At 38.3% G+C, this 27774-nt stretch overlaps 1 protein-coding gene across 3 annotated transcripts in view; it reads left to right on the forward strand.

Moving 5' to 3' along the window:
* Window positions 1-27774, forward strand: part of STRN3 (striatin 3) — a 90781-nt gene that overhangs the window by 24555 nt on the left and 38452 nt on the right. For all 3 annotated transcript variants that reach the window (XM_030559338.1, XM_030559339.1, XM_030559340.1), the window contains exons 2-7: window positions 11759-11862; window positions 18307-18380; window positions 21948-22029; window positions 22452-22631; window positions 23288-23417; window positions 24950-25091. In XM_030559338.1, the coding sequence (XP_030415198.1) occupies window positions 11759-11862; window positions 18307-18380; window positions 21948-22029; window positions 22452-22631; window positions 23288-23417; window positions 24950-25091 (712 nt within the window). The remainder of the gene's footprint in view (window positions 1-11758; window positions 11863-18306; window positions 18381-21947; window positions 22030-22451; window positions 22632-23287; window positions 23418-24949; window positions 25092-27774) is intronic.

A 27774-nucleotide genomic window follows, 5' to 3' on the forward strand; every position in this document is an offset into this window, starting at 1 on the left:
CTTCCCTTAACTTCACCTCCACTCCTCCAAACTACACTTTGGTTGCTATAAATTATGATCTTCTTGTCTCCTTCTGCATTCAATCTCTTTTCCCTTTCCCCTCCTTTCCTCCAAACAGCCTAGTTGCTTGAAAAGAATGATCTAGTCATTTTCATTTCAGTACAGTCCTGACAATGACTGGTTAGGACAGGGGTAGGCAACCTATGGCACATGGGCCAAAGGTGGCACGCAAACTGCCTGGGTCCTGGCTGCCGGTCTGAGGGGCTCTGCATTTTAATTTAATTTTAAATGAAGCTTCTTAAACATTTTTAAAACCTTATGTACTTTACATACAACAACAGTTTAGTTATATATTATAAACTTAGAGCCCTTCTAAAGACATTAAAATGTATTACTGGCACGCGAAACTTTAAATTAGAGTGAATAAATGAAGACTCAGCACACCACTTCTGAAAGGTTGCCGACCACTGGGTTAGGAGCTACTGTGAAAGTCTGGGAGATTTAATCCTTCGCTACTGGAGAGAATCAGGTAAATGAGTCTCTTCCCATGCCCCAGTAGTTGAACATGAAGTCTCTTTGCTGCTGCCTTCTGAGTAACTAATTGAAACCTAAAATCTTTATCCCAGGACAAAAGCTGCATTAAAATGGAGGTAAGCCAGAAAGTACTTTTCAGAATTTAAGGTAAAATACATTGAGGCTGTTGTTGTTATCCAAAAATGGAGGATTATAAACCCAAGAAATTCAGAACTGAGGCTAAATGTCTTGATTTTTTACATCTGATAGATAAGAAATTATAGGTGAGATATGAATGTTTGTAGTCACAAATGAAACTGGTTATTTTTTTTTTTTGAGAGAAGAGACTTTTCTTCCCATGTTGCCTCAGGGCAGAGCTTGGATGATTTATCTGAATTTCCATGTGTTACCTTGTTTTTCTGTTAAATTTAATCTCAGCTCTGAGTTCTTGGAGTTACGTTGATTTCAGTGTGTCTCATTTGAGAATTTCCTTGGTTTAAACAAGAAAATTAGAGAATGTTGCCATATAGCATTCCTAATCACTTTAAGATATAAAGTATTAACTTTTTTTTTTATTTGATATTTTTATGGCCAGCTTCTCCTGTAGCCGCTGGCTACTTTGGAGTGGCTCAAGTCAGCCAGAACGTACTAGCCAATTAATCTGATTTTAACAGCAGCTTTGTTTCATGAGATTTGCATAAAGCAACTGGAGTATACTCCAGGTGTTACTCTTTCCTGAGCCCTGTACATTTCCCTGCACAAACACACATCCAATCCTTTCTCCTTTCCTTCTCCCCTCTCTGAGAAATTGTGGTGCAATTAGTAGTATTTGAAAAGAAATGTTTAGGAATAATGGTCATTTTTGGCTATTATTTTTCATAACTAAAAATACCCGTGACTAAAACATAGCCTTATTTATAAACAATACAGCAATACTGAAAAAGGACAGCCATGGAGTGAATGGTGATAGCCAACTATCACACTGTACAACATTGGAGAGAGTGAAATTTTGGACAAGAAAGTTGTGCAAGACCTCGTTTGCAAAATGTCCCTGAATCTTTAATATCCATCCAGAGTAGTCAAAATCCTGTTTCTGAATTTGCATCTGAAAATTTCCCCATAGTAAACTGCATGGAATTTAATTTATTTACCTTTAGAAAATTGAAGGATTTAATCAACCCTGAAAACATTTGAGGTCCTATATTGTGCTTGGTGCTGTACATGCAGACATTTTCTGCCACAAGAAGCTTATCCTCTAATTTAGACACACATGTCACCTGTGGTTGTAGAAGGTTGAAGCTGAGGCGACAGTCACGAAGCTATTCTTTAATGGTTTTTAAATTCCTGTGTTCTTTCTTTGGGAATAGGAAGTAGAATAATAATGTTTTTACAATGGTAAAATATACTTGCAATAAATACCTCTTGTAAGTGTTAAATACTGCAGTAAAATGAGGGAGGGAGGTATTCAGTAATATTCAAAAGCACTTTTTTGCTTCATGTTCAGCCATCACAGATGTATTTTAATCCTGAATATAAGACAAATTCTAGAGCAAATTGTCTGCTAATGTTGCAATACAATGTTGTGGATAAAGAATCAATATTTACCACCATTTTGCTATCTGAGGGCATGCTACAAATTCTATTTTGAGGTAAAGAGACACACATTCATGTATGCTCTTTAAGATGGAGCTTTTGTAATACAGCTGCTTGACTACATTCCATCTCTTCCCAAAACATTATAAGCCTTCTCTTCCACCAGAAGTCCAGAGTAGATTTAAAAACAAAACACACCAACAAACCCCCACCATCACCACTGTCCTTGTATCCTGGTCAGGTATAGGTGTATTTGGATTTATGGGATATGTAACTGGTATTTGAGTTTTAATTGTTTCAGTTGTATTCAATTTTAAGCCTTTAAAAATTCAATTAATCACGTTGATTATGATTTTTATTTTTGTTACGATCCAGTAGACTCTAATGAAGCAGAAAACTTTTGAGGGTGTACAGGAAACTGATACTCCAACATCATGAAGTGTATTGTTAAAGAATTTGCCGTCGTCTGTCTTCTAAGTTTCATTGCTTAATTCAGTTTTCACACTAAACTTTTCCTTAATATTTCTAGCTGGACTTGGGATTTTTGGCAAACTAATTCAAACATTATGCATAAATTGCACTATAAGACCATTGTTAGGGTTTCACTGTCAAGACTCAAAAGTTAGGAAACGCCTGAAGTAAGGTTGCCTATGCAACTTTAACTTGGTCCTTTTGTGCATGTGCATATGTACTGTATTATGATAGTCTTTACATGATCACTCACTCAGTATATATTTCTGCACAGGCTCCCTGTCTTTCAGTGCACAGATAAGGCTTGCTCTGGGGATGAATCAAGGTTACGTAGCGAAAGAAGCTTGTTTATAGGACTCCTGATTAATTTGTTGTATAAGGTGGCACGTGTGGTGAATGAGGCATGTGTTTATAGGAAGAGAAAGGACAGTCTCATGGCTAAGGCAGTTAAATGCTGTTCTGAGGAACTGGATTCTGTCCCTCTCTGTGCCACAGAGTCCCTGTGTGATGCTAGATAAGATGCTTAAACCAAATTTTTCACAGGTAGTCACTAACTTGTATGTTCCTTTATTATTTGGGTACCCGATTTGCAAAGATGCTGAACACACTTTTCTTCAGCTGAAGTCCATAGGAGCTGTGCTTAAAACATATAAAGTACTATATAGTGCTAATTACTCTGAAAAATGAGGTCTTAGGTGTGTCAAACTGAGTATGCAAAATATGGATATTTTTGACCTAATCTCTCTTAGTTCCCCATCTGTAAATGTGGTTCTGTTATCCCCATATCTCACAGGGGCATTGTGAAGATAAATAAATGAATGTTTCTGACACACTCATACTATAGTGATGGGTACCATAGAAAAGCCCATGTACAAGCAAACTCAGTTCTGCCATTTACTAACTTTTGAGTACTTGACATTTATAATCTTAATAATGTTGTTTTAATATACTTTTGCCCCATGCCTTCAAATCACCAGTCCCAGTCCTATCTCTTCACCACCCGTGGCTCCTTGTTCCAGTCCCACTTGCTGCTCCTGAGGCTTCTCATTTCAATTTCTTTGCCCAGCTGGTTCCAATCTCCCCCCAGGGTTTTAGTCCCAGTCTCCTTGCCCAACCAGTCTCATACTTATCCCCATTTCCCCCCTACGCTCCCCCCCACCGCCCAATCAGTCTCCCTTCAGTCCCAGTGTCACCAGGCTCCTTGTTCCAATCTGCTCCTTCCCACTCCAGTTCAGTTCTTGTCTTCTCTGTAGGGGGTCACTGGGAGCACAAGAGAGACAGGCTCCCTGTGCTCATTTGATTGCCTGGCCCAGAGCAGCGGGTAGCAGTAATTACAGGGAAACTCCAAGTGAGCTCCTGTAGACTAGTCCTCCTCTGGAGCATGCTCAGTTGCTGTATGGGGATGGCATATGCACAGTCTCATCAAATATAGGAGCTGTGAGAGAATAACACATGCATAGTCTCATCAGTGCTAGGAGCTGTGAGTATGTTCTTGCCCTTCAGTGTGAACTGAATCTTTGGAGATTTTAGCTGCAAAAGTCTGAGTATGTGTGAACTAAGATTTTTCAAAATCTTGTAATTTAACCAAATTTGGATAAATTTTCACAGAAAAGGCATGTCTCTGACACAAAGACCACCCTCTCCCAAATTTGAAGTCCTTGTTCCAAAGCCTGGGGGCAATGGAACTTATTAGCAATGGAAAGTGATAAGATTATTTTTATATATATAATCTTTCAAAACAATGTATTTTTCTGTAGCCTTGTTCTCAGACATGGATGGACTTTTTTTTTTAAATCAGCCTGAGGCAAATATCTGACGTGTAAAATTTGCCAAATTAAACTGTTTGGACTGAAAGCGAGAAGCAGCTGAAAAAAGGATCTTACAGTGGGAAGTGTCAGGCAGCCTTAATAATAAGTGCAGCTAACAGTCTTGCTTGTGACTTCCCCCCTACCCCCTTCAAGATTAAGGAAAATTTAGTCCTCAAGGTCTTTTTTTTTTTTTAAGTGAATCTTACCAGGACTAATTGCACCAATTCAGTTCTAATATTTGAAGTTTTCATTGTACATGGTGCTGTATGAAACTTAAAGCAATACTTCTCAAAAGACTTGAACATTTGCTACAGTTCTTGCTTAAGCAACCAAAATGTCTCATTCTTTGTTCAGAAAACTTTTCTGATTGAGTTATGTTCTTGTACATAAAAACTTGGAATCTTTGTGAATATTCTAAGTTTGTACAGAAGTTCTTTTGTAAATTTTATGTCCATGTAGTGCTGCTAAATTCCTACAGTAACTGCTCTGATGAAAGTGTAACAAAAGAACTGTGTAGGGGGAACTTGAAATTCAGTCTATTTAATTGCAATGACAGATCTCTACAGTTTAACAAAAGCCACATGATTTAGATTCTGAATCTTGAAAATAATGTAACAAATGCCACTCATAACATCTCTTAAAGCATGGTAATAAATAGTAATGGACTTATACTTTGCAGGCATACTTTATAGTGATCTGTTTATAGTTATTTGCAGATCCAAAGTATCTGGGGATTATAAACTATTCAAAAATATTTGGGCATCAATTATATGTTTTGTTTCAGTGCTTCCCAACTGAATTAATGTTTAGTGTCCATACTAAAAAAACAAAAACAAAAAACTTGTAAACAGACATAATAATATATTTGGTCATGTAAACTGTGACATGATATGAAGTAGCTCAGTTGTAAGCACTCAAAATGCTTGGGTTATTGGTTAACAATTCTAGTATGTCATTCCACCAATGACTGTCATGATTCATTGATGGACTGTGTTACTTTGGGTAAGTTAGTCAAGTCTCTACACACCATCTGATATATTAGAAAAACAGGTGAAAGCAAGGGACAGAAATAGAAAGCTTGTTGACTAGAATAGTTGGCAAATTAGCTCTTGTGCTGAGTAATACTGTATGGGTGTGTGAGTACGTGGGTGACTTCAATCCAGCTTTGTAAAGTAATCCTAAAAGGCAAATAATTCAGTTACTGGGTGAAATTCTATCGCCTCTTATGAGAAGATCAGACTAGATTATCATAAATAGTCCTTTCTAACCTTAAAATCTATTCTAACAAAAAAAACAAAAACCCCACCCACACTGTCCACCTGTGTTAAAACATTAAGGTTGCAAAATCCAGCATGTAAAAGTAAGGAAATGCCGGAATTAAGGTTGCCCATACAAACCTTAACTTGGTCCCCTTGTGTGCATGCTTTAGATAGTAAGTGATCATGAAATTAGGGACTATTTTTTCCAGAGCATCCCTGCCTCTTTTTGCGAATTAAGTTATTCCGTATTTCCTCTTTATCCTCTGTATTCAGTGTACGATACCAGGCCCTACTTAATGCATGCTATCCATACCTTGCACTGAATGCAAAATTATTGATTTTCTCATGAGCATTTATGTGGTTTTCTCACCACAGTGTCTGAATGGTTCACAAATATTAATGAATTTATCTTCACAAATCACCTGTAAAACTATATAATGGCAGTATTCCCATTTTACAGAGAGGGATCTGCTTGTGAGCAGATGTAACACACAATGTCTTTGTTCTTTCTTCACACACATTAGTAAGAATATAAATGTTTAAAAAATCAAACCCAAAATTCTGTCTCAGGCTAACAGGCCCATATACTAACAGGCAGATTCCGTGCCATGAGCAGTCTGATAAAGCAAGTCACTCACTAACCCCAAACAGTCCAGATCTTTCTGTACTTAAATAACATGCAGCAAGCTCCATCTCCATTGTCTGCCAGCCTGGATCAAGTCAGTATATATGCCAGAGAGTCACAGCCTAGTGACAATCTCCAACAGTGTCAGGGCTTCACTCACCTGGTGGATAAATGTGTATGTGTTTTGAGTCCCTTTTTCTAATTCCCCCACCTGACATGATGATGATTACAGATGCATCTATTATAGACTTGGAAGTCCACATGAGCACCCACCCAGCACAAGGTATGTAGACACCTTGGGAGTCAGGGCACATATTAGTCTCCTGGAACTAAGACTAGTCAGATAGGTCTGCAATGCATTCTTCCCACTTACGTGATCCCGTCACCGCCAGATAATGCCAGACAACATGATGACTGTCTTCTATCTAAACAAACAAGGAGGGGCAAAATTCCCCTCTCTGTGTAGATAGGCAGTCAGTTTATGGAACTAGTGAATCTAAAACCTCATCAATTTCTGCAGGGTACATCCCAGGCACTCAGAACATACTGGTGGACAGCCTCAGTCCACCTGGGAAAACAACTTTATGGACAGATGGGTTTTAGATACTACTCATTTTTGATTTGTTGTACAATTTCAGGCTATCCACCCTTACCATTCCTCTTCCCTCTCCTTTTTCAGGGACCCCTTTCACTAATTGCTTCTACAAGAGGAATTTCAATTCTTGTTAGAACTTGGAACTACAGAAGAGGTTTCCTTTCAATTAAAAAGAAAGGGCTTCTATTCTCATGTTTTCCTTCTACCACAAATAAAATGGAGACGGTCCAGTCATTCTAGATTTGGGACAACTCAAGACTTCTCAGAATGGTGGCTCTTGTTGCTATACTTTTGAAAACTCTGCTGGATTGGTTTGCAACTGTGGATCTGCTTAATCCAATATTTTCATGTCTCCATCCATCCTGCTCCAAAAAAATTTCCAAGATTTGTGGTAGAAACAGCCCATTGCCAGTACATAATATTCAGCTCCAGGTGTCTGGCTATAGCGAGTTGGTATCAGAACTGGACAATTGTTCATCTGGACTTAGCATCCCTGTATCTGATAGCCTGGATGTTAGCTGTTTGAATGCGGCTCAGAAAATATGTTCTCAAGAGGTTCAGGACATTTTAATAAATAGTAGAAAACTTTCCATGGGAACTACTTACAACTCTAATTGGAAAAGATTTGATGCTTTTGATCGGATTATTTCCCTTTTCTAGGCTGACTTTTCCTTTCATTTTAGATTACCTTCTGTCCTTAAAATCCTCTGGGTTATCACTTAGTTCTATTAAAGTGAATCTAGCTTCAGAATCTGCCTGTCATCCTAAGATTAATGGTTTTAATATATTTTTCTTATTCTATTTCAAAAATTTCTCAAGGGTCTACTTCAAGTATTTCCCCTATAAAGGATCCATCTGCTCTATGGTATCTGAATATTGTGTTAAGTTTAATGAAAACCCTGTTTGAGCCATTTGCTACCTGTCTGTTAAGTCTTGTATCCATGAAAACAATGTTTTGAGTAATAATTATTTCTGCTCATGGAGTGGGTGGAGTTAATGCTTAATCCTTATAAATTTTTTCATGGGGTATAAGGTTTCATTAAGACCTCACCTGAGTTTCCTGCCTAAATTGTGTCTGAGTTTCATTTTAATCTTACCTTAGACTTTTAGTTCTTCCTATGTTGCTGACACATCAGGCAGTCCAGTTCCAGTGGTGTTTGGTTTTCCTAATCTTATATGAATATCTTTATCACAGCCACCTTCAAATATCATCACCCGCCCCTCATAGCAGAATTCTTCTACCCATTAGATTTCTTTTCCATTCATGTACATCTTTGCATCTGTTGTTCAGTTTCCTATCTTCATAATCTTGGTTTTCTCTGCATTTACTTCCCATCCATTTTTTACAGCTCCCTGTTCCTCTAATGTAAGGGCAGTCATTCCATTTGATGTCGTACTTAGTAAAGCAGTGTCATTGGCAAAGTCAAGATCATGTATCTCATCTCTGCTAATCCATTTTACACCATTCATGATGCCTTTTTGTTTCCCGCTTCATCACCAAATCTATTGCTAATGCAAAGAGAATTGATGATGATTTACACCCTAATCTAACTCCTGTCACACAGTTGAGCCACTTACCCAAGCCTGTATCCCATCTTACTGCTCATCCACTTCTTCACATAAACTCCTCACTATGTTGATCAGCTTGTCTGGCACCCCATAGCTTCTAGCAATATTCCACAGGGTTTTTCAGTAGGCAGTATTGAAGGCTGCTGAGTCAGAAGAAGCAACACAGAAGGGTGGCATCAAGCAGCTCTAAAGAATAGTGAAAGACTTCTCAGGAAGAACCAGATCATCACAGGTGATGCTGATCAGGGACATTCGTGGAGAGATGTTGAAAATGAATGAAGAACAACTCAGATGATGGAAAGAACATTTCCATTCTGTATTATACTGTCCAGAGCCAACCATCATTCACGGGTTTGAAAGAAATGCCAGTGCTAAATTAGAAATAGAAGAGGGACCAAGAACACCCGGTGAAATTAAAGCAGCCATCAAAAAGCCTGACACTGGAGACAGCTCCTAGTGTTTGACAGAATTCGAACTAGTATGAAAGGTGAAATTCTGAATGAGCAGCTAATAAAACTCTGTAATGAAATATGGGTGAAGGAACAACTGCCCAAGACTGGAAACGATCGTGGAATTGCAACACACACAAAACAAAACAAAAAAAGTGATCTTAATGAACAAACTGGAGAGATATTGTACTGCTATCAGTCTCAGACAAAGTATTGGCTACTGTTATGCTGAGTAGAACGAAGAAAGCAGTGATTGAAATATTGCAAGAACAGGCTGGGTTCCATCCAGATAGTCAATCTTTGACAGATCATCAAAAACTATTGCTTTGCAAAAATGTCTCTTAATTATGTTAATGAGCCGACTAATTAACCAATATTTTGTTCAAAATCTTACGCTAATAGAGAGGACTCTACACTCTTTGTAAGTAGACAGAGCTTTAGCTTTCTATCTGAAGAGGACTAAATATTTTAAGATTTCTTCCAGATCATCTTGTGACGCATGCTGACACAGTTAAAGATTAAACCAATTTCTTCTCACACACTTTTGAACTGGATTTTATGATGTACTATATTGTGCTGTCACTTTTCTGGTCAGGATCCTTTGTTAGTAGTTAAGGCACATTGTACAAGAGCACAAGCTGCTTCTGTAGCTGCTTTTAATAATATCTCCTCTTCTGAAATTTGTAAGGCAGCCACATGATCTTCTATTCATACATTATGCAGTTGGCCAGGTATTTGTAGGAGATGCAGCCTTTGGTAGAGCAGTACTTGAACTCTTACATGAATACAGATCTAATACCTGCCTCCATCTGTTAACTCTTTTCTGTCTCCAAGAGTGGAGGACATATTGTGACATTCTATACCTTGGAGGAGTGTACTGTAACCCCCATATTCCTCATTTTCATATACTTGTGATCTTACATATAAAGCATGCCTTGTAAGGTATCAGGGGAAAGGTTATGATCTGCTGAAAGTCTTTTCTCTATCCATATATGTGTATCATTAATGCATATGAAGCTGAGAATTGTATTGTATGGTGGTCACAAAAGCATGCTGTAAGTTGGGGAATCAGCCAGATATTAGCTCCCCAGAGGCAACAGCAAGGAAAGTAACCATTGCCTGGGCGGGGTGTCAAACAACCCATCAACAGCCATTGTCCAGCAAGGGAGCTACATTGCAATTATTCACCTGCATGAAGCCACACCAGGGGAATTGCTCAACCTTGCTTGGAGAGACTCAGCAGTGCTCTCCAGACTTGCCTGGACTTGTGCTCCCCAAGCGTATGGACTGAGAATATTAAACAGGCAGAATGGACACATACTGGGCCCTTCCCCTACCCCACCTATGCTGCAAGCAACCAAGACACTGAGAAGAAAAGACGCCAACACAGGAGTTTGGGCCAGGTTTAAGGAACAAACCTGTATATAAAGGACTGCGGTATCCAGTGGGGTGAGGAAAATGGCTTAATCTAGTTGCCCAATCTAATAGAGTTGAGAGTTTAGACTGTCTGCTTATATTTTCTTTTCTTTTTTGCTAAGCACTATGACTTGTTAAACCTTGACTTATAATCACTTAACATCTATCTTCATAGTTAATAAATCTGTGTTTATTTTACTGGAATTTGTGCATTTGGTCTGAAGCGTGTTAGAGACGCCCCTTGGGATAACACGCCTGGTACATACAGGGGCGGTTCTAGAGATTCTGCCGCCCCAAGCATGGCAGGCAGGCTGCCTCCGGTGGTTTGGCTGCGGAGGGTCCGCTGGTCCCGCGGCTTCGGCAGACCTCCCACAGGCCATGGGAGGTCCATCGAAGCTGCGGGACCAGCGGACCCTCCGCAGGCACGCCTGCGGGTAGGCAGCTTGCCTGCCGCCCTCACAGCACTGGCAGAGTGCCCCCCATGGCTTGCCTCCCCAAGCACGCACTTGGCGTGCTGGGGCCTGGAGCCGCCCTTGGGTACGTATCCATTTCTTTGTTAAATTGACCAACTCGTATAAGCTTGCAGCGTCCAGCGGGCATGACTGGACACTGCAAGACAGAGGGTATGGCTACACTTGCACTTCAAAGTGCTGCCGTGGCAGCGCTTTGATGTTTCAAGTGTGGTCGCAGCGCCAGCGCTGGGAGAGAGCTCTCCCAGCACTGCACGTACTCCAGATCCTCTACGGGTGTAGCTTGCAGCGGTGGGAGCTGCACTCCCAGCGCTGCGGCACTGTTTACACTGAGGCTTTACAGCGCTGTATATTGCAGCGCTCAGGGGGGTGTTTTTTTCACAGTCCTGAGCGCAAAAGTTGCAGCGCTGTAAAGCGCCAGTGTAGCCATGGCCAGAGGTTCCTAGGGTTGTGTTTGGGACCGGAGATATTGGCTAGTGTCATTTGCTTGCAAGTAGCTGGGAGCAGCTTACATGCCAGCGGCTGTGTGTGAACAGCCCAGGAGTGGGGGTTCTCACAGCAGAGTATGGTAAGGCTGGCTCCCAGAGTCAAGGATTGGAGTGGCCTAGCAGATCATTGGTCTAGATAGCACCAGAGAGGAACAGTCACACATATAAGCAACTCAAATGAAGAAAAAGTGGTTACTTGTTCTTTAAGATGTGCTGTCTGTGTATTCAACAACCTGACCCGTTTGCCCTCTATTTGAAGTCCTTAGAAGATTTTCAACTGGGGAAGGAATTAAGTGTTTGGTCTGCCTTTCCCCTGTATGCCTTTGGTTGGGTAGCATTAAAACATTCAGTGAAGCAAATATTTGTCACTAATCCTTTTCAGCTACAAGGATTGAAACTAGATATTACCAAAACAAACTCTTGTCATTCAGTGAACTAGATTGTGTTTATCTGTACTGCAGGTGAATGGAACAAAACAAATCTACTCTTTTTGTGTTTTCAGGCTCGGATAGCTTTTCTACAAGGAGAAAGAAAAGGTCAGGAAAACTTGAAGAAAGATTTAGTAAGAAGAATAAAAATGTTAGAATATGCATTAAAACAAGAAAGGTATGTATGCATGTTCATTCAACATTTATCTGTGCAGAAAGATAGTTTACAAAATAGAGGGTAATTTCTTTACATTTAAACACTTGGTCCAGGGTACGGGAACACTTCAGAGAACTTGAGTAAATTAAAGGAACTCTTCGGTTTTGGTCTAAACTGAGATTTAATCTGAGAAAGATTCTGCAATTCGTAAATATCCTACTGAAAAAATCCCTAAAACTAAAGGCCAGGTTTTTCTTAAATTGGCTGTTTCTCTGGCCTACAGAAATAGAATTTTTTACTTCTGCTGTTGCCACAATAGCAGTCAAATAAGTTTTCAAAGTTGAATATTATGATATATGAAGAAATGTGGTATAATATCCTGTGTAAGTACATATTAAACACAAAGAGCATCGTCCATTTCACCTTTCATAACTCAGAAAATAATTGCATGACAGTAAAAACCAAAACTGGAATCCACCACTGTTTTTCAGACTTCTAAAGACAGAATAACTAAAAATTTACTGTGCTTCTCCTGCTCCGTTATACAGACGAGACTCAAATAATAAAGAAAAGTAGTATTTTCTTTTTTTAATCATTTTTAATTCTATATTTGTTTCACAATGTGAAATGTGCATTTTACATTTCAAAGATCAGCATTCCTTAATCATTAATGTTGCACTCTGAGGTGTTGTTACCAAATGAGACATGTGAAGGTTACACAGAGAATACCTAACATAACATGTTTCTCACCTATTAAACTAGTACTGACACCTTAAGAATGTCACATAAAGATGGTTTTGCATTTAGTGAATGTACATTATTGCTGCCCTTTCAAACCTAAAAAATTTTCTATTGTATATTTTGATTGAATGCAAAATATAGTACCTGTTTCAAAGATATTTAGGAATTTAGCTGGTGATATAATATTTTTAATGGTAGAGTCAAATTTAGTCCTCAGTTTGCATCTCTTACAAAATAGGGAAGTTCCACTCAGTGTTACTTTAAGTATGCATTGAAATATGCCACCTCCTTCCCCCAACTTAAAAATAAATACATAAATAAATACTCCAACCTATTGTGTAGATCTTCAGTAACTCCAAACTATATTTGGCAGCTGCAGTCAACTCGGATATATTTATCCACGCACGTCCTTGACATCTTTAAGCTAGTTGCCCAAGAATAATTCTGTCTGCATATCCTCTTCTTTCTTCACTATAGTGACTTGTATTCTAAATGAGTATTGATATGGTGAAGCAATTAAAAAAAACTGCCTTAAACTCTCCTTCAGTAATCCCTGTCTATTAAAAATTGTTTTTGGTAGCATGGTCTGTTGGTCACTATAGAAGGGTGTAACTTATTTAAAAAGTAGTTGAAAGCTGTTATTGAGACTATTAGTAGAATTTTCAAAAATACCTAGATCCCATTTTCAAAAGTGACATAAGCCCCTTTGTCACATAAGTGCTTTTGAAAATTCTTTTCAAACCCCTAAAAGAATTATTCTTCACAGGGAAAGTCTGCAGATCCATTACAATGGGTCTTACATCTGCTTGCAGCTTCTTGGAGTCGTAAACCAGATCTGTCAGTCAAAACATGCTGGGAATGGCCACACCCCTGAAGGGCTGAGCCAGCCAGTTTAAACTGCCTCCCGCAGCTGCAGGAAGGCTTTATCAGACCTTCTGCTCAGAAGAAGAAGAAAAAATAAAGCCACAAAAAAGGAATCATTTTTGTTGTTCTTAGTGGGTTTATTGCCTTCTGAGCATTACTGGGCTTCTGTTTTTCTGACCATAACCCAAGGCTAGACGCTGGCAATACCTTTCTGATACTGAGAGAGCTGACTACAGCAGCTTCCAGTGCATTGTCTGGGCCAGCCTCTCTAGCACAAATACCGCACAGGCAACTAGAGGAATAGAGAAGTCAACAGAAAAGGGCACAAAAATGCAAGGACTAACTGAACCTACAAGTGCATTTTGTTCCAAGGGAATGTCCTGTAACAGCAGTATTCCTGCTCAGTTTTTCTAATCTCCCACTATTTCCAACTTCTGCTTTAGTGGACAATGCTTCTTGTCCATTCAGAGCAGACAGAGCTGTTGTTTCAGGCTGTCTGCAGACTGAAGACGACATCATTGCATCAATGTACGTTTTACTCACATGTGGAACATTAGCTCTGCAACCATGAGTTTCCATATTTTTATTTATTTATTTGTTTTTTTAAATGAAGGCCTCGGTGTTGCAGAATCTTAATATGCAAGTCAGGCCACATAAATGTATTAGGCAGATTGAGTGTTTAACGACTGTGTTCTAAACTACATTTTAGAATTGTTTTATTGGCTTCTGATGAGAGAATATTGGTTTAATGTCTTGACTGCATATTCAAAATCAGTTTGCATATTAAAAACAAATCTTATCTAACACAAGGGACAGACTAATCACATCTTACAGTATTTTCATGAAAATATAATTTGAAGTGATGACTTTCTCTGATCAGTGTCCACTGAAATATGTTATGTGTAGGTAGAAGATAAAATTGAATCTGTGTTATACGTTGAAAGTATAGCTCTAAGATCAAAATTATAAATTCTTTCTTAAAATATTTATTCTTTCAAACTTGTTACATGACATTTGCTTTTGTTTTTATAAATTTATTGGAATGCAGTTAAGCCAAAATACTTGCAGAAATTATTCAGTAAAATACACAATATTTTAATAGTGTGCTTTCTTTATGAAATGTGAAATAATTTACAAGAAATCTAAAATCTTATCAGTTCATTTTATTTGAAAAAATAAGTCCAGAGCTTAAATACATTTTTTTAAAATTCTAAAGATGCAACATGTGGTATTTCTGAAGTCTAGGCTTAATTTTTCATGTTAGAGTCCAGTGTAAAAAAACTTTCAAAACATACAGATCAGGGGCGGCTCCAGGCACCAGTGCAGCAAGTGTGTGCCTGGGACAGCAAGCCGCGAGAGGGGCAGCATGCCAGTTATTGTGAGGATGGCCGTCAGGCTGCCTTTGGCAGCATGCCTGCGGAAGGTCCGCCGGTCCTGTAGTTTCGGCAGTAATTCGGCAGCAGGTACGCTGAAGGCATGGGACTGGCGGACCTCCCACAGGCATGCCACCGAAAGCTACCTGACTGCCGTATTTGGGGCGGCAAAATACATAGAGCCGCCACTGATACTGAGTCACTTTAATAAAGAACTTTAAAATAGCTGAAATTCCAGCTAATTAATTTTATTAATATTTCAGAAGTTTCTACAAATGCATTTTAAAGATCAACTGAAAGGCTTTGTTCCTTTTAGGATTTAAGTTGAAGTGCTTAGGATTCTGTGTTTTACTGCAGAGAAATGTAGGCAGAGCCGATAGTGGTACTTATAACTAAGGTTGCCTGACACTTTCCCTTACAAGATCCAGTTTTCAATTGCATATAACTTTGCCTAACTTTAACCATTTGGGCTGAAATTTTCCACACCCAGTGTCTGAATTTATTGGAAAGTTTCAACTAAAATGGTTTTTTAGTTTCAGAAAATCAAGTTGGGGGAAATACTGTTTTGCTTATGTTAAAAAAAAATTCTTACAACTGCTTCATTGAAAACCTCTAGTATCTCTGTGTTTTGGAGAATGGAATTGAAATTTGGCATGGGGTAAAGGGCAGTTGCACTGGTGTCAGGAGTGGGCCTTTGCCATCTCTGTGACAACTTGGTCAATTTAGACAAATTATAAGCCTCTGCAGGGCTTTTCTACTACACAGGGAGGTTATCACATTAAGGTAGGATGTGAATTTAAAGCAGAATAGCTATTCTGGAATAACTCCAAATATAGACAAACCCTGAAAAATTACAATTAACACATGCTTGGTAGAGACTTTGTCAGCTAAGTTACCAAAAATGGTGTCTGCACTGGGCATGCTCAAGCCCAGGGCAGCAGTGTCTGAGCAGGATTTTCCCTGAGACATTAGTGAGAGCTTTTTCAGTTAAGTGCATGAGGCAGAAGCCAGATTGGAAAGGCTATAGAATGGAATTGGAGGGAAGGAACTTCCAGGCAGGATTGAAGGTGGCACATCTAATGTTTAGGAGATGATGGAGAGTTGGAGAGGCAAGTGGGATGAGATTGGAGAGTAATGTATGCTTGTATTTGTTGGGATTTTGTGGTTCCCAAATGAGTCAGATGCCAGGCAGAATCAAGCTCTTGGATTCAATTCAATTCAGTTCAACAAGACTTTATTCAATGTGCACAAAGGGAGAGCTCTTGGTTTAAAAAAAAAAAAAAAAAATCAGCCAGAGTCCCTCCAGTAAGGAGCCTCTCCCATTGTTATTTTATAGCACATGGCAGTTACTTAAGTTACATAACACAAACCTCTAACCAGTCATATTTAACCTTTCCATATGTGGATTTGTTCATCACATTCTTATACTTTTCCACTCCATATGTTGGGCTCACCTCCCCACCCCTGACCTTCTCTAGAATGTTCGCAGGGTGGTGAGCCACAGCATGCTTCTTTATGCATAAGTACCTTGTAAATCACATTTCATGTAAAATGAACGCAAGCATACTCTTCATATTGCAATGGGAAGTTATTAGAGAGTAAACAGTTAAGGAGAAAGGTAAAAAGAGGGGATAAGAATGGAGCCAAGAAAGATTAGATGTGTTGAGGTCACTTGGCCATGTGAAGAGATTAGAGTTGGAGAACAGGTGTGAAACTTCATGTGTCAGTGTTGGGAGGAAAGGAGAAGAGAATGATAGGAAGGGGAAGGAGATAGTCATATCAGATCTTGTAGATTTTTCTATTTGAAGATCTCAGCAGGATACTCAGGAAGAGAGGGAAGTAGAGGTGGGGAACCGCAAATGGAGGTGGTTGAGGAGAGTGTCAAAGTTGGGTGGAGTCCACATGTGTGAAATTCTTTCAGGGTAGTAAGAACAGGACTACTTGTGGCACCTTAGAGACTAACAAATTCATTTGAGCATAAGTTTTATTGAGCTTAGTTTCTAAGGTGCCACAAGTACTCCTGTTCTTTTTGCGGATACAAACTAACACGACTGCTACTCTGAAACCATTCAGGGTACAATTCTTTAGCTAGGAGAATGACAGAATTGAAGGAGCAAATGATCTCTTTTCGTATAATTTGACACAGTGGATTGATTTAAATATAAAGCGATTTAAATTATTTATTGAAATAATCAATTTTAAATTAATCTTGTTTTGCATATGTACCTTTTAGTAATTTTCCTAAAGAAAACTTGATTTTCATTGGTTGGTAACAATTAAAACGTTGATTTGCAGCTAAATATAGACTTCACACTAAATTTGGTGGTACTTTTTGGTAAACAGGAAGATACTATATGCTATACTATATACATATTTAGTTATATAGCTTAACTTATATTTATTCAGATTCTAATGTTTTACTTTTTTATTTATTGTTTGTTAAATGATTAATATTATTAATTTGTCAAGCTCTATTTTAATGAAAATTGCAATTGCAATTCAATTAAAATGCCCAAAAACATTTTAAATGGTTTTTCATTAGTTAAATATGCCATAAATGTGCTGAATGCATAAGAAGAAAGCTTACCAAAACATGTTTTGGATTTTAAACAACTGATTTGTGAAACAAAGAAAATATTATATGTGATTATTGGATTGAACTGATTGTTCCGGTCACCATGTCCTTTAAGATTTTAGCGCTAGTACATTTCAGTCACACATAGGTTTTATTCAAAGATTGGAAGAGGAGAGCAAGCTGTCTTGCTTTTTCAATTCTTAATCAATTTCTTAACTTTGAATGAACTAGTCATTGAACTGAACTAATTGAATAAACTGAAGTGACGATAATATTGTTTCTGCAACTTTAGAAGAGGCTACTGCTCTTGAAACATGGTTTAGCACATCAACAAGCTCTGGTTCCAGATGCTTAGTCAGTGACATCCACCAGTTCAGTGATTTGACTTTCTTTAATGCTTAGTCAGGAAATGTGCTATTTTATATTATGATTTTTGTTTAATTTAAATTATTTTAATAGATTATAGTAAATTCAGGCCCTAATATACGTTTTCATAATTTAATTTTAAATAGATTATTTTTAAAAAGAAAAATGTATTAAAATTAAGTTTTTCAAGTTTCAATTTTTTAAAATAAATCCTTGTCTTTATCCATCCTGACTAGATTGAACAGCTTGAAAAGCTTTTTACCTACTGACATAAAATAAAATCCTTCATAAATAACACACAAGTTCTCAAGTTCAATTTCTTTACTAATAAAAATTTGGGGTATATGTGTTTATGAGAAATGAGCACACTTTCATGTTTTTGAAAATGTTTGACTCAATGATTCAATGACTTTTTTCAGTAATTATCCAAATTAAAGTATTGAAATATACATTCTGTATCTTAACATGTTTGTTTAATTGTAATATTAAGAGGTATTTGAATTTAAGAAATTTCCTTTTTATATACCGATTATGCTTAATTTTCAGGGCAAAATATCATAAATTAAAATATGGCACAGAACTGAACCAAGGGGACTTGAAAATGCCAACTTTTGAATCAGGTAAGTTTTTTGTAAATTTTACGCTTTTCATTCTTTTGCTATTTATGCAACTCTTAATAGTCGCCATAATGTACACAGTCATTGATAACGAAAGTTCTTCTTTGATTGCTTGCTCATGGCGATTCCACTCTAGGTATGCGCATGCTCACATGCGCGGACATCGGAGATTTTTGCCTTAGTGATGTCAGTAAGGGTGGCAGTGGTGCCCCCTTGATTGCAGCGCTCCTGCATCGATATATCAAGTGCCACCGACACTGCGCCGTCTCAGTTGGTTCTTGTCACCTGTGGTGGTTACTTGGCATGCCTTCCCTTGCATTGCAAGGGCTAGCGTTTTTTTGTCTATTGTCTTTGAGATTTAGGGCCTTGTAAATAGTTTTGTTCATAATAGTTAACAGTTAGGGTCCCAGCAGGGACTTCGCCACAGCAGGGCATGCCCCAGTCTGCCTGTAAGTGACCCCTATCGCAGCTGTCTCAGGTGCTTAGGGAAGTCACACGTTGGAGACAAGTGCTGAATTTATAAGAACTTCCGGCCCCGCACACAAGAAGAGTGGGATATTGGGCTTCAGGCTCTCCTCATGGAGTTCCCCCTGCACCTGGCAGTATTCCCCGTTGCCAGTGCCCAAAAAGAAGTCTAAAAGCCCGGCACTGAGCCAAAAGGGCCATGGGCCATTGGACAAAGAACTCGCTTCAGGCTGTCTGGCCACTCCAGAACCATGCACTTGCACCCCTCCAACTGGGGCTCTTAGTTCTGTGGAAGGTCCACCGCTGACTGCACAGACACCTTTGCAGGCTCCTCCGGCGCCAAGAAATCATTGGCCTCCACCCGCACCACTGGTGCAGCATATGCCGTAGGAACTGGCAAGGCTCCCCACATATGCAAGTCAGATGTGAAGACCCCTCAGGGGGCAGTTGGGTGCCGCCAATTCTCCAAGGCAAAGCAGTGTTCTCCACTTCCACACTGCAAGTTGTCGGAGCCTGGATGCCCTGGGGCACATCCTTGGTCACTGGTTCCACATTCCCAGTTGCCACCATCTTGACACGGATCGCCTAGAGCAAGATTCCAGTTGCCATACTACCTACGTTGCTCACCCTCCTGCAAAATAGTCTTCTAGGCGCAGGTCCTGGTCGCCTGCATTGTGGGAGTGCTCCCCATTGCATCTCTGGTCCCCTTGATACCAGCACTGATCACCTTGCTCCGGCACCAGTCCCTAACAGCAATGGCAAGCAGTCAGACCCAGGCATTGATGGAAGGGGATTTCTCAGGCACGGAAGCCCAGTTCAGCCCCTCATCAAGTATGCACCACCGTGAATGGGCACCCAAGGCTGCGTCGATATTGCTGAACCAGTGACTGGCACAGTGGGCTTATTGGGGTACATGCAGAATGGCAGTTCTGGCAATGTCTTCTACTCATGTCTCGTCGTCTGCCACCTCGGAGCAGCAGCTGGTGGCACCAACGGCACTGGGCTCAGTGCACAAGGCATGCCTGATCAGAGTAGAGGGAAGGCCCTTCACCCCTAAGTCTCCCTCCCCTGTGGGGGAAGATGCCCTGTAACCTCCCCCAATGGTGCAGTCATTATCCTCGTCCTCATTCTGGATCTGTGATGCCTCAACAAGTCTCTCAAAAAGTTGAAATTGCGTATGGTTTCCCTGGATCCAGGAGACTAGTACGCTGCCTCAACTTGAAGGATTCCTATTTCCACATCTCCATATTCCAGAGTTACAGCTAGGTAACCATTTTTTAATTTTTTGAGAACAAGTGTTTGGTTCCAGGAAGCTGTGTTACTGAATATACTGGTGTTTGGCAAGTGGTTTATTTGAGCCTTTATTACTTTGGTTCTCTTTCTCTCCTTCAGAAAGATCCAAATGTTGGGAGAGGTTTTAGTAGATGAATAAAGAGGCAGTGGTTTAACTTTATTTTTGTTGTTGCTGTTTATCTTATTTCTACCGTCAGCCCTTGAAGGATCTTAGTGTCTATTGGGGTATTACACTGTTTTACTTACTTGTCTCAAAGAAGTTTATTTTGCCAACTAGGGAGAAAATTGAACAATGGAATAAACATTATATATGTAGAAAATTCTACGTTTTTGTTCCCTGTGACTGTATAATAAAAAATTGTTTACTTTATCCTGGAAAAGTTATAATTTTTTACATATTTTTAAAAAATGGACAGGGGTTTTGTCAGATCAAGAGGAAATGCCCTGATGCAAATCAGTGTGGCCATATTGGCATATGGAGTGAAGTAGACTTCACAACGTAGGCAATATGTTGCTTATAACTAATACTTCCACAAATTCTGTCTCTTATAGATCTGAAACTAGAGGAAGATTTTCCCCTTGATTAAATTTGACTGTTTAAGAAGTAAAGATGACCTTTATTGCATGGCTGGCCCCTCCTTGAAATTCAATTCTTTGGGACGCTATGTTATAAATAAAGTTTGGCCTTCTTCTTTGCTACTAACTGGAAATGCAGTTATACCCACAAGTCATCTAGGCAATAAATCTGTCAAGTTAGACAGTATCTCTCTCTTCTCCCCCCCCCCCCTTTTTTTTTTGTTTGGTATGGGTACATCTTCAGGTACTTCTTCCTTGCTTGAAAGTATAAAATATTGTCCAGGTTATGTGCTTGGTGTTCATTTCTTAACATTTCTCTACAAGACATACATGTCTGACTTCTGAATTCTCTCTAGATCAGTATTTCTCCTAGTTCTTTACTCCACGATTTTATAGACTGATATAATAGAGCACCTGTTAAAGTGGAATGGGCTCAAGGTGTCAGTTGCTGCTAGAGAGTAAAAGTGGTGGAATTCCTTAATATTGTATTCTTGACATAATAGTTTAGGTTTCCCCAAATACAAGTTAATGGAACTTTATTTAAACAGTATTAGTAAAAACTAATGATTTCTTATTTTTTATTAAAGTTAAAAAAAAAATTTACAACTATCTTCCTTTAAGAAAAAATCAAGTTTCTGCTAACCAGTTTTGTTATACTGAATTAATGGACATTAAATATTTTTGAATAGAGAATCAGAATTAATCTTTTTCTTAAGTGCTCTGCGTAGAGCTATTTAGAATCCCCTAAGGAATGAGGGAGTTAATTAGCCAGAGCAGGTCAGCTGCTGTAATGTAAACAAAAAAATGAAATAGTTGGCATTACTTTGAATAGCCTTTAAGGGATGCTATCTGGATAATGGCAATTCGTCAGCTTTGTACCAGAAAGTTTGTTGTAAGCTAACAGTAGAAAAAAGACAAGTGATATGTACAAAGTCTTAATATATGCAACAATGTGAGACTTTTTGATATTAGTTAAATCAAGTTCAGCACTTGAAGAACATTTATAACTGTTGAATGTTGATCTGCTGATCATCAGTGAGGTTGTGGAATGTGGCTTTGTAAAGGACACCATCTGAATCTAGCTTTAGGCTCATTAAGGAGATGACCACACCACCAGTCTCTGAAAAATTGTGTGAGGTCTAAAAATGTTTAAGTGAAATCTTCACTTCCCTCTGTGGTCTTTAAAATTGGCAGAGTAAAATGAGCAACACTAATGCGTATCTCCTTGCATTTCAGAAGAAACCAAAGATACAGAGGTTCCTACAGTACCTCAAAATAGTCAACTGACCTGGAAGCAAGGCAGGCAATTATTAAGACAGTAAGTAATATAGTTAAGTATCTATATTTGTAATCAGTTTTTCTTCTGGAGTTTTAGAAATTATTTACATGTTTGCACATTGCCTTGGAAATTCATGTAGTCAAAATGGATAAATATTGGTTCAGTATGCAAGACTGTATAGACTGCATTTTTCTTTGAAGCAGTACTAGCAGAGATAATCTATGTCACTGCTTTAAACCCTGGGAAATGAAATGAGAAGTAAACCACAGGTAGAATACATGGATTTTGGGTGGAGGGGGTCCTTTGAGTAAATTATGTGGTAAACTCAGATAGCTTCCCATCTCCTCTTTTAGTATTATCAATTTAATTTTTTTTTTTTATTTTTCAGCAACGAATCCTAGATCCTTTCTCTTTCTCATAAATATCTTTTTCTCTTCTTTCTCTTTTCACAACCAATCTAGGTATCTTCAGGAAGTAGGTTACACGGACACAATATTGGATGTACGGTCCCAGAGGGTAAGGTCTTTACTTGGGCTCTCCAGTTCAGAACCAAATGGCTCAGTGGAGACGAAGAACTTAGAACAGATCCTTAATGGAGGTGAATCTCCTTCATCTAAGCAAAGGGGACAGGAAATCAAAAGGTAGGCAAAGAGATGTAAAATTGTGATATGCTTGATAGTTGGCTAACATACCCTATGTATATTATTAATATGCTATTTCACTTATTAGATTCAGACAGCTGTGTTATGCAAGCACTGAGAAACCAGTTAGGCTCATATAACCTTCAGAGCCTACATATATATATATATATATATATATATATATTTTTTTTCCTTTTCTGGTCAGTGGCACAGTTATATCATCCAAATATTGCAGTTATGTGAGTGCACAGGAGCCTGAAAGTAAACTGTTGAACATAAAAGGAGTCTATAAGCGTAACTAACTATCACTAATCATATTTTTCAGATCTATCAGCTTGTACTGTGAAAATAAATAGTGCATTATGTGAAAATTAGATTTTTGTTTCCGCTTTAATAATTTAAGTTGGTGTTATTAACATAAATAATTGTTTTTAAATTCTGCCATACGTCTTGAGTAGTGCTTTTCAATTTTGAGTCATCCCATAGATTTAGATGGACAAAGTTTTCCTGGAATTTTTTTTATTGACTTTTTAAAAACTTTTAAAAGTTAGATAGTAGAATTATATTTGACTTAATCCCCTAAATCCCTTCATTGTAAGTCAGCTAGTGAATTTGACCACTGTAGGCTTTTTGTTTTGTTTGTTTTTTTTTTGTAGGAACTCTGGTGATGTTCTTGAAACATTTAATTTCTTAGAAAATGCAGATGATAGTGATGAAGAAGAGAATGACATGATAGAAGATATTGCAGAAGGAAAAGAAAAGCATCGGATAAATAAAAAACACAAAGTAAAGAGCTTTTACTGTTGCCTTTTGGTCATGTACATCTAACATATTAAAAGCAGTGCTTATAAAATATAGCTTGGTGGAAGCCTATGTTTCAAATAGACATGAATAAATTACCCTGCTTTATCTGTATGATATGTAAGTGAACATGTGGTATCAGCATGTTTTGGTGTAGCTCCTTATAATTCACCTCTACCCCGATATAACGTGACCCGATATAACACGAATTTGAATATAATGCGGTAAAGCAGTGCTCTGGGGTGGGTTCGGGGCTGCGCACTCCGGCGGATCAAAGCAAGTTCGATATAACACAGTTACACCTGTAACGCAGTACGATTTTTTGACTCCCAAGGACAGCGTTATAGCGAGGTAGAGGTGTAGTGTTTTTCATCTTCAAAATGTTTTAAACATGAGGTAATTAGTGCTCATAACATCCTTGTGAGTAGATGTGAGTACAATTACTAAGATTGCTACCAAAGTCTTATTCTGCTTTTGGCTTGCTGCCAGCACTTAGAGATGAAATAATTTTGTATTTCATTCCTCCTTGCAGACCTAGCTTTTTAGAGCTTTCTCTCATTTTGCCATTTTTAAAATTGTATGTTAACTGGCTTGGTGACCTTGTGGTGGTGGTCTCTGTGTAGATCAAAGAATATTTCCTATTCTCAGTCTCACTATCTCAGCCAACTAGGAGTAATGCAAAGGCAGTATACTCTGTCCTGTTAGGGATGGTTACTTAATTTAGCAAGAACTCTCATCTGATCATGGAGCTGCAGTGATGAGCTCCCTAGAATCTCATCTGCTTCTCAGTTTGGTGGTGATTTGTTTGTTTTGTGGGGCCTATATAAAGGAGGGTGCTGTGTAAAAAAGGGTGTATCCTGAAAAAGTTCTGGAAAAGCAGAGATTATTTGCAAGAAGAAACTAAATGCTTTAAGGTGGGCTGGGGAGAACATTCCATCAGAGATGCAGGTTTTATGTCAGCCTCGCAGATGGAGGTGTGTTGTTTTTTTTTCTCCCATCCCTAATGTTCTTTTGAAGTTGCTCCTCTTGTATAGGACTTTGCTGTTTCTTCCTGAAACTTCCACAGTCATTTAGTTAGTGTTGGATTAGTTTACGTGAGTGTATGGTCATTGTGATGGAGAGCTTGATGTTCTTTTTTTGGTCACTGAAGCACTTTTCATCACGATGGCCCTCTGGCTGCATTGTATCTTGCTTTTTCTTTAATAGCTGGAGATCAGAGCTTTGACTTGAGGTGAGCCTCCTACCCTGCCTTGTCAGGAGCTTGGTTTTTGTTTAAATTCTGGAGGAGCTGAAATAACACAATGACTAGTTGTACACACTTTGCTTTCTGCACTTCATGCTTCAAAATGTTCTTCCCTTGCCAAAAAAAAAAAAAAAAAAGTCCTCTTTAAAATGACCTGTCCCATTCTTAACTCATATTTTAGATGAGTTTCTTCTTACTGGCAGAAAACGTATCTGCTTGTGTGATAGATGTAATCTTCTTAAAACAGAATATATATTTTTTTATCCACTTGCAGATTGGTAATGAAGGTTTAGCTGCAGACCTTGCAGATGATCCTGATACTGAAGAAGCTCTGAAAGAATTTGATTTTTTAGTAACAGCAGAAGATGGAGAAGGAGCTGGAGAAGCAAGAAGTTCAGGGGATGGGACAGAATGGGGTAAGAAGCTAATACTAACAGATGGTTAGCACTATTTGAACACTTGTTCATAACAATACACTTACGACTATAATATGTGCTGTTTAAGACGGAATGGATGTGTGGATGCTTGTGATGATTAGATGCTGGCAAAGTAGGAGATAACTAGGATGTTGGGTATTACATGTTTTATCCTCACACACTGTAGTGCTAACAATTAAACAGTGGTTAATTTATTTCAAATTCTCCTTTGTTTTGCTGTTGAGGAGAGGTTTTTGTTTTTTCATCTTCCATATTTTTTGCTGCTCCTAGTCTATATTCCTGACCACCCCTAAAATCTTTCTTTTGGATTTTGGGATCAACTTTTTGCCAAATCTAGATTTTAGATTTGGTTATGGTCTTTAATTTGTGTTGAGGCCTGTGTTAAATTAATTTGTTATATGGACTAGAAGAATTATTACATTATTTCTTGCCTAGATTTTCAGAAGCTGACTGCTAATATAGTCTTTATTAATAAAATCAGAAAATTGGTCATCTTCATACTTCTAGTTCAGATTTTCTTCAGATAATGAAGTAAGATTGCTAAACAGTTCCCTGTGATATAAAAAGCACTAAATGTTTCTCTAATGATGTTTGAAACTTGTGTGTGCAGTTTTTGTTTGTTTTTTTTAAAGAAATGGGGAGTAAGGAAGAGTGGGATTAATTGGGGTTCCAAATATCCATCAGTTATTGCCTAATTGAATGGGCTATCTGTAGTTTTTAGTTCGTAAAATCACCTCACACTTGAACACAATTGACAATCTTTGCTCAAGTAAGGTCCAGGACTAAAGTAACAGTGTTAGAGTAGGGTTTGCAGAATTATCGTATGTAATAGTAGGGACTGTTTGGGAAAGTTTACACAATACTTGTCTAATATGCCATTTTTTTAGTATGTTCTTTTCTTTTCATGAACACTAAAGTTCACTGCATTTTTAAAAGAACAAAACACAACAGTTAACTTACCAGATTTATTTCCTTAACTTCCTTAGTGTTAGATTTAGAATTTTATTTAATCTGGTTTGTCTAAGTGCTTTACTTGGTGGGCATTCTTAATTGTTGCTGCTTGAGGAGACAAGCTATCTAAAGACTTAATTATTTTAAGTAGGAGAAAATAAAATGCCTTTATATGAAGTAATCTTAAAACGTTGAATTTCTGTAGTCTGTCTAGGTATTGAACTGATATTCCAGTTTAATGATCTGAGGTTTTGCATCAATACGTAATTGTACATGAATACACAGTACATTTAAGAAAAAAAATGGAGCAAGTTGTACATTTGAATTATTTTATACCAAGATAAAACAAATCCTTTATTGCAGCACAAAGCTGTCCGTCCCTAATGCGAGTTCGGGTGAATTTTAATTGAGAGAGGAAAATTAAAACCAGACAAATTGAAACTTCAAAACACCACGTGGCCATTTATTAACAGGGAGAAAATCTCAACTTGGGCTGGGGAGAAGCACTTTTATCAACTAACAGTACTATTAGAACAAAATATTTACACAGCTTGAAGCAAGCTATTTACATTCATTAACAAGGAACCAAATACTTCAAAATTAACTGCTCTTTAAGAAAGCAAAATAAATACACTAAATTAAATGAACTGTGTGCACATTAACCAAATATCATAAAATACACCAACAATAGCTATTAATACAACAATTCAACTTTCATATGCTATATATATACACTTTATACTGAATAACAATATACAGTTCTGCAGAAGAGACTAAGCAAAGCACAGAGTATTCACAGAAAATTAGAAAGCAAGTACCAGGCGCAGCTGACCAGCAGTACAGACACCAGAAGCATATTGAATCCGTAGAAGATAACTTTGAAAAATAAATGTCACGTCCCGAGCCGGCTATATCCGGAGGAGACCCCTGGCGGAAGGGTTGATCAGGTCCTTCAGTCAGTATGTGGATACTCCTGCAGATTCTGGCATGAGGCATAGTTTTATTCAAAGGCTCTTTTACACTTGTCAAAATCTGATTGGTCCCTAGCTCCTTCACCTTTCAGGTTCCGAGCTGGTGCCCTCTATATAGATAGAAGTTGCACACGGCACACTAGAAGCTACTAGAAGCTGCACCCAGCACACTAGCATTATTTTGCACACAACCCTAATCTGACCGTTTGAACTGAACTACGATTGGTCAGATTGGATCCCTTTGCTCACGGCACACCGGTATTATGCACACAGCACTAGTCTGACCCTTAGGTGACCAGGCAAAAAGAGCGGGAAAATGCACACGGCACTATAATGTTGCACAAGGTACCAGTGTGATTTCTAGATGACCAACAATTGGCCATACAGACACCATGTTAGAGTAGAGGCCTTAGGGCTGCAACAAAAGCTAAAGACCAAACATCAAGAGCACGTTGGTCGGTATTCTGTGTAATTCCTTGGAATGTAGCGTTTTAACTTTCTGACACGATATACCTTAGTCCCAAATTATTGGATTATGTTGTACATTATGGAATTTTTGCGATGCCTTCATACTACAGCTTTTTTATCTAAGATATTTTATTAGTGTTGTGACTGGTGCACTGTTTCTGTCGTTAACTGGTGCTGTACTTTAAAGGTAGTCTAATTTGGTACTCCATTTTTGTAGTGTTTTTGTCCATAACATTATATGAGGATTACAATTTTAGTCTTCCCTTTAATCC

Source organism: Gopherus evgoodei, chromosome 4 (assembly GCF_007399415.2).
Source record: "Gopherus evgoodei ecotype Sinaloan lineage chromosome 4, rGopEvg1_v1.p, whole genome shotgun sequence".
NCBI lineage: Eukaryota > Metazoa > Chordata > Testudines > Testudinidae > Gopherus > Gopherus evgoodei.